The following is a 10084-nucleotide window of genomic DNA, read 5'->3' as shown; positions in this document are numbered from 1 at the left end:
TACTAGATCAGCATCATCGTAGCATGCACCAGCACAAGTTCATGCTTCCATGCCATTAACCACCATAGTAGCAGTACCAGCATTTAGACTTACATACCATTAACCACCATAATTATACTATTTGTGGTTAGCAAAATATATACTAGCTTGACAGACTCTAATAAGAAGTACCAGCACTTAGACTTACATGCCATTAACCACCATAATTATAGTTTTTGTGGTTAGCAAAATATATATTAGACTGCACTACCACCTACAGACCACCATCAGAAAGGTACTTCTTGATTTACCTTACCATCCATATCATTTTACTTGACAGTGTCGGCAGCTTGTAAAACTGCCTTGCTACACGTGGATGTTCGCACAAATGAGCATAATAGTCATCCAGATGTGCAGCTTCAAATCCAAGAATACTCATCAAATCTTCATAAAGTCCCTCAGGAATGTCATCATCATCTGAAGCGACAATCTTCGTCATATTTGTTATGGTTGTGGCAAGATTTCCAAGATTATCACCTAACATAGCCACCATTGCCATGGTTAGGTCTTCAAGATTGGCCACTTTAGCTTTCTTTGGCGCTGGTGGTTTTGTACCATACGATTCCCCAGTAGTTGCATCATCTGCTCCTACTTGTTCAGCTGTTGCCGCACCATCTTCAGTGTCTTTTGGTGCATTCTCTGTTTCAGTCACCACTGTAGCAAGAGGATCATATGCTCCCTTAGCATATGCACCAGTAGCCAAACTATTACCAAAAATAGTGTCCATCTCATGATAGTGCTCAATTGGAGTGTTCAAGTATTTGGCATCATCACGGTGGTCCTAGAAGACAATAATTTATTCAGCAAGAATTTTAGTAAAGTAACACGAATCATAGTTGAGAAAACTAACCTGAACATGACCAATGTAATGCTCTTTCTCAAGGGATATTGTGCAAGTTTTTTGAACCCAAAGAGCTCCACTCAAGTATTTTAGCTTCTCAATCTTTGCATAAATCCTTTTCCATTTTCTGAGATGGTTACCAACATGAGTACCAACCCATAGTCACATTCAAAGCCTTTGCACATATATTAAGATGAACTTGTTTAAAGCCTGTAGAAGTTTTAGTGCCAATGGCTACAAGCTGAGATAAGTAGGTAAGCATGAAACTTGACATGGCACTTGGCCACTGGACAACACCTCCACCATTTGCAACCATGTTGTCCCCTTGTTGTTCCATATCCATCTACAACATAATAAAGCAAGACATACATTCATAACCAAGTAGCAAAAGAAATGAACATAGTTCACCCAACAAAAATTTATTCATTACAAAATATCACAATTGTTCATATTACATAAAGGCATATTAATTTCAGATAACAAAACACAAAAAGCTGATACATTATTTGAGAACATGGTTCCTTGTTACACTTGATGAGCATAATAGTTTTGGCGATCTGCCCACATTGTTTCAGCAATCAATCGCCTCTTCTCAACCATGAATCTATGGTCCTGTGCTTGTTGGCTAGGTGTTCTTCGAGGATTTGGTGGCAAGTTATTTTCAGGTAGAATAAATCGGTCTGTTCCTTGAGAAAGAACCCAATTATGTAGGATGCAACAGGCTACGATAATATCCACTTGGACAGGGAAGGGGAAGTAGGGGATTGCATCGTCAAGAATTTTGAACCTCCTCTTGAGTGATCCAAAGGCACGTTCAACGGTCACACGCAAAGAAGAGTGTCTGTGGTTGAATAATTCCTCTGCATTTTGCACAGGATTGGCCCCAAAATCATTCAAGTGATATCATACACCACGGAACGGTGGCATGAATCTAGGTTTGGCTCCATATCCAGCATCAACTAGGTAAAATTTTCCTAAGATATTATCAAAATAATTATTATATTAATGTGGTACAATCAAAAACTACGTATACAAAATAATTGTATTATCTTCGGGGACTCGTAAGCCATTCTCACGCTCTAGCGCATCTGCTAAAACCACAGCATCATGTGCTGTTCCCTCCCAACCAGCCAACATATAGGTGAATTTTAAATCAAAATCTACAGCCACAATCACATTTTGTGTAGGAAATGGCTTCCTACCACGAAAAGATGTCTCCATAGACTTACTAACAGATGCTCTTATATGTGTTCCATCAATAGCACCGATACAATCCTTGTAATCCATAAAAGAAAATAAAAATCAGAAACTAAGGAATGTGACTGTATAGGACTAAGCTTTTTTTTCATTTATCATACCTTAAAGTATGGATCCTATCTTGGGTTTCCTGCAATTTTAGCTGGGGTCTCCAGTGAAGGTGGTTGAATAAGCTCACTGCTTATCTGGCCTATGGCACGAAGAACTAATCCAAAATATCGACTAACTGTTTCACCAGATCTAGTGAAATTTGTACCAACTACCCTATTCTTTAGGTTGTGTCCAACTGTATTCAAGAACATAGCAACCTGCTCCTCGATGCACACATGTACAGTGTCACGGAGCAAAGTTCGTTCCCTCGAAAATTGACACAATCGAAAGAAAGGTTTTCTCTTAAACCTTATCATTTTAGTGGAGGCTGTATCATCCTTATAAATTTTTATATTGAGATAGTCGATCCTAGATTTATTCCTCTCCTCCATTGGTCCGCAGGTAATACGATTTCTTTTACTTTGTACTCTAGACGTCACAAATAGAACCACCGTACAAGAAGTCACATATGTGGCACAGCTAACAATGAGCATCAGAGCTAATTTTCTCCTTTTAATCTTCCTCTTGTCCATCTGCATGACCAACGGGAAGCAGGAACATGTGAGAAAATTTCAGAAACAAAACAAAAGAAATGCAAGCTAATTTGGTACAGTGAGCAGTCTGATTTTTGGCAAGAAAAATAGGTGCTCCAGGCATGTACGGCATATACAGGCAAGAAAAAGAGGCACGCATAGACATAAACCATATCTTACCTATCGATTTTTGCAAAAACAGTAACACATGACAACTAGATCTACAGGTATTTGTAGCAATCTATATCCATCATCAATCCATATGCTGTAACAAAGAGAGATTTCAGATCTATACCTTGATTTGAGGGAGAGAACAGATCCAAGCACCAAAATCCCCTTTAGTGCTGCAAAAAAAAAAAGGAAGAGATTGTTCTTCGTCTAGGGGAAGATGCTAGGAATATAAATGGAATGAAGGATAGGGGAGGGGACGGAGAACTCCTCACGTACCAATGGCTGCTCCTGCTCGCCGCCGGCAATACCCAACTGAGGTAGGGGAGAGGAGATGAGTGAGCAGGAGGCTGAGGAGAGGAGGTGCGTGAGCAGGAGAGAGAGTGAAGAGAGAGTGAAGGTGCTGTACTGGAGAGGAGGTGCGTGAGAGTGAAGGTGCTGTACTGGAGAGGAGGTGAAGTAGAGGAAATGAGTCACGGGGGGTGAAGGAAACATGATCCATTCGTCCTGGATGAAATCGTTCGGTCATTTTTCCCGCACGGTATAGTACAGCATCTGAGTGGAATATTTCATGAATCTGATTGATGCTATTCTGGACGAGTTGGTCCGATCCAAAAACCAAGCGTGAGAATGCTGTCAGATACAGGATGATTTGATCCATGGATGGCTTCGTGCCGGAACCAAACATTATCTAAGAAACGGAAATGAACTCAAACTACTCCAGATCTAGTATAATATAATCTCGTTTGCATTTCTTTGATGCTATAGTGACATTAACATACCAGAAATATACAGTATTAAAGATAGGCATGAGGATGACATTATTTACACTGATGAGCCTATTTCTTGAGAACATATGCGCCTGCCGTGGTTGCGCGGCCGGATTCGGCGGCGGACGCGGGACGCAGGGGAGGGACGACCTGCTACTTGAAGGGAAGGGAGAGATCAGAGCTCTGCCAGGTGGGGCCCAGGGACAGTGAGAGTTGACTCCTCGCTGGTGTTGCTGGCTCGGGTCCTGTTGCGTGCGGCAGCTCAAGGTCAGAATCAAAAATCGATGGAAATAAAATCAACTGAGCATAAGTCTTCAACATTGATAAATCACGAGCAAAGTTACAAGCATATTACTCCAAAAAACAGTTACAAGCTTACAAAACTCTTTTGCTTTGATAAATGGTCGTTTTTCCTTTTTTCCAAGTGTATATATTTTCGCTATACAACTAGATGTAAAGTATGCTCAGTAAAATGTTATATATTTAAAAAGATCAAAATAACCTATAATTTGAAATGGAGGGAGTGAGCTCCCAAATATATGAAAAGTCCAAGAAAAATCTTTTCAAAATAGAAGTCCTAGGAACTTATCCACAAATCATTTTTGGAATATAATGGATTAATCAAAGAAGAGGAGGGACGGAGCACATGGAAAAGAAGAAGGCAAAAATATCTCCATATTGCCAACGTGATTGTCTTTGACATGTGGGACCTACCATAGACACAGCCACCGCTATTTCCAGATCCAGAAAAATAAAAACAAAAGGAGGCCCAAGAGGTTGTCGTGTGTCCCAACCCAGTGGGTTTCATCGTGAAAACAGCCAGGCTTCAAGAAGATGATCAGGCCCAGCAAGGCTTCTATAACGTCTTACTTACAGGCCCCAGATTCAGCCCAATATCCTAGGGGCAAACCCGACATTTCCTGCCCTCCCCCGACCCGGACTCGGAGTCCAGACCGAATCGGACCCCAACCGCCTCCACCGCGTGCGGTCTACGCCACGTGGCCGCGCCGCCGCCGCCTCCTCTTCGAGTCCAACTCGGAGTCCGACCGCGACACGGAAAGGAAACCGACGCGACGCCACCGCCCTATAAACCGCCGCGCCGCGCCGCGTGCATTCCATATCGCTCGCCGCCGGCCTCCGACTCCGACGACACGACGATGCTGCGGCCCCCCACGTTCCACGCCCCGGCGGCGGCGGCGGCGGCCTTCGACTCGCACCCGTCCGACGTGGCCCTCGTCAAGTCGTACCTCCGGCCCTGGGTCGCGCAGGGCGTCAGACCGGCGGGCGCCTTCGTGCACGCGGCGGACCTCTACGCCGCCGAGCCCGGCGAGCTCGCGCGGCGGTTCCGCGCCGCCATGGCGCGGGACGGCGAGCGCGCGTGGTACTTCCTCTCGCCGCTCCGCACCAAGAGCCCCCGCGGGCGCCGCAAGGCGCGCACCGTCGCGGGCGGGACCGGGTGGTGGCACGGCGAGGCGGGGCCCAAGCCCGTGCTCGACCCGCTCGACGGCCGACGGAAGGTCGGGTACCGCCAGAGCTTCTCGTTCATGCGGCGGGGCGCCGACGGCGCGCCCGTCCGGACCGGGTGGATCATGGTGGAGCTCCGCCTCCACGACGAGGACGACGGCGACGGCGCGGGCGGGATCGGGGACCAGCTCGAGGGGCTCGTCCTGTGTAAGGTGTACCGCAGCCCGCGCCACCCCGGGCACGCGGAGGCGCCGGACGGCGACGACCTGGAGGAATCTTGCGCGGCCGCGGCGGCGCCCGCGCCAGCTGGGCGCCTTAGCAACGTCGCGGAGGACGACGGGAGCTCCGACTCGCCTAGGCGCCATATCAGGACGGCGGACGACGAGACCTCCGGCGCGGCCGTGGTGACGGTTCTTGGGCCCAAGGAGAAGACGGCGGACGACGAGAACGAGACCTCTGGCGCGACCACGGCCGCGGCGCGTGGGGACGAGGAGGAAAAGAAGGCGGCGGACGACGAGGACTCGTCGGCATCGACGCCTGCGCGCAAGAGGGCGAAGACGGCGGACGACGAGGGCGTTGGCGCGGCGTCGGCGCCCAAGAGAATGGCCGGCGCCCCGGCGACGCAGCAGCTGCATTGCCCTCAGTGCGGGTTCCACCTCGGCGCGTTGCAGACGCTCGTGTCCCCGGCCAAATCCACATCGGAGACGGAGACAGAGACGGGGATTGGACAGGCCGACGAAACCCAGGGAGGTGGAAGAACAGGTGATCTTCCAGCGAAGGATCGCTCGTTCCGCCACTTCTTTTGAGATCCAGAGATCCCAAGCAATCATGAGCCGTGGCCGCGAGCAAGTCCAGATCCTCCTGCCTCCTCTGTGAAAAGATGCATCGGCACTGAGCTTCATTGCAAATTTGCAATTGCAGAGGGCAATAGCCATGGTAAACATCTACAGCATCCGCAGTGTATCTGTTACTTCTGCAACTCCTCAACATGTAGGGAGGTTCAGTTGAATAAATAGGATAGTTTAGGATGGATGATTTCAGATCCAGGGTATTTTGTTAATCTGCAACTCCTCAACATGAACCTGATATACTAGAAATTCATTCATTTTTTACAGAGTGCTTTTTGTTTGGATTCTGAAGCAAAAGGAAATAGCAAGCATGTATCTGTACATGGAATTCTTGGAAAAATTAAGTTCACTGAAACATTTCACTTTCATAGTCCAGAGAATTTATTTTTTGGCCCCCAAGAACAGGCTCTAAGTCTGATCATTGATGAAGTGAAATGAATTCTGGGCAATTGTTTCGATTTCTCTACTTAGTGGAAAGAAGGTGTTCAAGCTGTTGTGACATGATGGAATGGAAGCCTTGCTTCTATCAGCTGAACTTGGAAACTTGTATAGTGTCAAACTGTCAATGTTCATTTTTTTTTCGAGCAACATCGGGGGGGCAAGGAGCCCCACTTACGGGTTATATTGATCGAGAACTTGTGGGTTCAGTACAAGCAGTTCCTGGCATACCAGGTGGAGATTACAGGGCGTTAAGGAACTGTCAATGTTCATGAATTCAGTGTCCAGTGGTCATCAGTGCTCCAAGATCTGTCAGAGCTTAAGATGCTTACTAGTCCATACTTTGAACACTTAAAATTCTTCCTGTTATGAAATCAGCAGAAAACTAAACTTACGTTGAGGTATTTCAGAACTTCAGATATACTAACGCATTATTATTCAAACAATCTCCAAGTTCTGAACATTGATGAACAGAAGTGAATGTTGGCAACTGTTGGGCAGGTGCACAGGTGATTGGTGATCTCGGTGACCCTGGAAAAGCAGAGGAAGGAGATTCAGCAATGGTCATCCCGTTTTCTGAAACTGAACCTTTAGCTACTACTTTTCAGTTCCAAAGATGTACTAAGAATGTCCAAATCTATTGCTTGGGCAGTCTTATTGAGATCAAACTGAATGTCTGAAACTGACTGAAGTACAGAGTCATCTTTTTCAGGAAGGGGTCCATACTCTATTTATGTTCTAGGGAGTCAGGTCCGGACAGAGACGCTCGATGGTCACGACGACGTAGAACCATTGAGCTCAAGACGATGATCTCTACCGATGCTGATCCCTCCATCTCACCTTGTTTGGTGGGCTTTGCGTCTGATGTTGAAGTCCTTTTTGCGATGGAGGCTAATAGGTACATGAGGGCAGTGGCAGTTGACAATAAAATCTGATAATGACTGTGCATCATTATGTTCGGCGCATGGCCAGTTCGCGTGATCTTCATTAGTAGGGCAGTTCACAATAAATTAGAAAAAAATTTCATCGCCATTTAGTTTGTTTATTCAGTGAATTTTTTCCAGTAAACTACGGGTTGGTTTGCAAACCCACCTGAAACCATCTTAAACCACCTTGAGCTGCCCAAGTTGAAACCATGCAATCAAGTATGAATTTTCACGAAGTTTGATCATCTCATACAAATACACCGCATGGTTTTGATTATTGCTGGCTCTATATCTCATCCATTTATATATACATCTATCTACAGATCCGGGTCCATGTAAATCGTTCAGAACATGATCTCCAATATAGTACTCTGACGTGTGAATTTTGTGAAAGTGTATTATTTTGAATAGATAAAGTTATATATTGTGGGGAGTATTTCCTATAGAAAAAAAAAAATAGCTGCTGGTGACGTTGTAGCATCAGGATTATATCTACTTTCTCCGTTTTAAATCGTAGGTTGTTTTGTTAAATTCTATCTATATTGGTATCTGTACATAACAGTCGTACATGATGCAAAATCCCACAGGATCGGACGACACGAGAGAGTTCACGCTAGCGCCGCCGACCGCCGTCCGCCGTGTCGAACTAGATCGAACCCATGGCGATGGCGGCGCTGATGGACGAGCTCATCGAAGAGGTCCTCCTCCGCCTGCCGGCGTCCGAGCCGGCGTGCCTGGTCCGCGCCGCCCTCGTCTGCAAGCGATGGTGCAGCACCGTCTCCGACGCCGGCTTCCGTCGCAGGTTCCGCGAGTTCCACCGCGCGCCGCCGACCATAGGCGTCGTCTACAATGCCGTCGACGGCGACGCCTACGTCGCCCGCTTCAGGCCCTGCGCCTCCTCCTTCCCGCCCCACGCCGACCGCCGCGGCTCGGGCGTGCTCGACTGCCGCCACGGCCGCGTGCTCCTCCGCGGCATGCCTCGGGTCGGCAAGGATCTGCGTCTCACGTACTTGTCCGCCCTCGGCGTCTGGGACCCCGTCACGGACGAGCAATGGGAGGTGCCCCTGCCGTCCTTGTACCCTAACGAGTTCTATGAACGCCTGGTGCTGTGCGCCGCCGCCGCCACCGGCACCTGCGACCACCTCGACTGCCATGGCGGACCCTTCCTCGTCGTCCTCGTGGGCATTGATTACAAGCACGACATGTTCGTCTACACCTACTCGTCGGAGGCCGCAGCATGGAGCGAGCCATCATCGATCCACCTCGGCACCGCGTTGGATCGTCCCTGCAACATGCTCGGGCCCAGACTCGTCGCCGGCGATGCGATCTACTTCTTCCTTGCCGATGGCCACAGGATCCTCAAGTACGACTTGGGTGGCGGCCATGCCCTATCTGTGATCAAACCGCCATTGCCGTCGTCCTTGCGCGCTCAAGGGAAGGTGGCTCTCATGGAGGCCAAGGATGGGGGGCTCCGCGTCGCAAATGTGGAGGGCTACAACCTCCACGTCTGGTCATGTCGGCCTGCTGGTGGTCCTAATGGCGTCGAGCAATGGGTGAAGGACCAGGTCATCAAGCTGGATACGGTGGTATCCATTGCCACCGGTGACCCCTCGACCACATTCGACGTGCTTGGTTTTGGAGAAGGCACCGATGTCATCTTCATAAGCGCAAATGCTGGCATCTTTGCTGTTTGGCGAAACTCTGGACGGGTAATGAAAGCAGGCGAAAAGAGGGCCATCCCTACAGATTTCGACGAACCCATGTATTGCTACCAAAGCTTCTACATTCCCGGTACGAGCCTCATGCACATTATTTATCTATAATATATATGCTTCAATTCCTTTCTTGTTTTAATTTGTCAATGATTATTGATGATACTAAGGGTCTTAATTTAGCACCTATTAACACTCGTATTTTTACTAAAGTTTATGAGTCTTGACTAAAGTTTAGCCTACCTCGTTAGCACACCTATTTGGATTGGTTAGTGCTAAAATTTAGCACTTTTGAGCATTAACACTTCTTGGATCCAAACGCCCCAAAGTAATGCTGCTATATATTGTCATATATATAATACAACTTCTCCTTGCTAAGACAAAAAGACTGAACAATGATACTTGTCGATTTATAAGGATTTTAGCTAAAAGAATGTAATCTTGTATCGTATGTATTTGCCTCCAATCCAACCTTACATATTTAAATACCGGACGGTCCACAAAATTGTGCTGCAGTTGCACCTAGCTAGGTCGTTCATGAAGTCTTGCAAACTTCTGGAGCAATATACAAGAGATGTTCAAACCAGTCCTGTGGTTTTAGCTGACTATGTGATAATATACAGGACTACGATTTCATTCTCATTTGGCTGATGTTACTTTTTAGTTTTTGTGTCTTCCGCAGCGCTGGGGCACTTCCTGAAAAAGGCGAACAGGTGCATGAACTACTGAAAAATTGCTGATGCGAGGTCTTTTGACTACTTCATGGCTCATGCCTTCTGCATCTTTATCTTTAGTATAAGGATGATATAGATAGTAGCTTTTTTTGGATGAAGGAAGTTTTATTAAAAAAGTTGGGGGTCTTTACTCTTTACAAAACGCAGCCATATAGCTACTAGGTTGCTAATTCTTGTAGCTTTCTTGGGTTGATCTGTAAGGTGATGACGGCAATGGTATTTGGGAATGAACTCGGGTTATCAATACTAGCCGTGTTGGGCCCA

At 47.2% G+C, this 10084-nt stretch overlaps 1 protein-coding gene and 1 pseudogene across 1 annotated transcript; one reads left to right on the top strand and one right to left on the bottom strand.

The window, feature by feature from the left end:
* Positions 1 to 286: 286 nt before the first annotated feature.
* LOC112879993 lies at positions 287 to 2766 on the bottom strand (annotated as a pseudogene).
* Positions 2767 to 4855: 2089 nt separating this feature from the next.
* LOC112879992 (NAC domain-containing protein 68-like) lies at positions 4856 to 5968 on the top strand. The gene has a single exon (XM_025944434.1). It carries the CDS (start codon positions 4856 to 4858, stop codon positions 5966 to 5968), a length of 1113 nt encoding a protein of 370 aa, XP_025800219.1.
* The last annotated feature ends 4116 nt before the right edge of the window (positions 5969 to 10084 follow it).

The sequence above is a fragment of the Panicum hallii genome, chromosome 2, assembly GCF_002211085.1.
Source record: "Panicum hallii strain FIL2 chromosome 2, PHallii_v3.1, whole genome shotgun sequence".
NCBI lineage: Eukaryota > Viridiplantae > Streptophyta > Magnoliopsida > Poales > Poaceae > Panicum > Panicum hallii.
This window is presented reverse-complemented; position numbering and strand designations above follow the sequence as displayed.

What these genes read in the sequence shown, in the direction of transcription:
- LOC112879992 (XM_025944434.1), top strand. Translation starts at nt 4,856, where the DNA reads ATGCTGCGGCCCCCCACGTTCCACGCCCCGGCGGCGGCGGCGGCGGCC.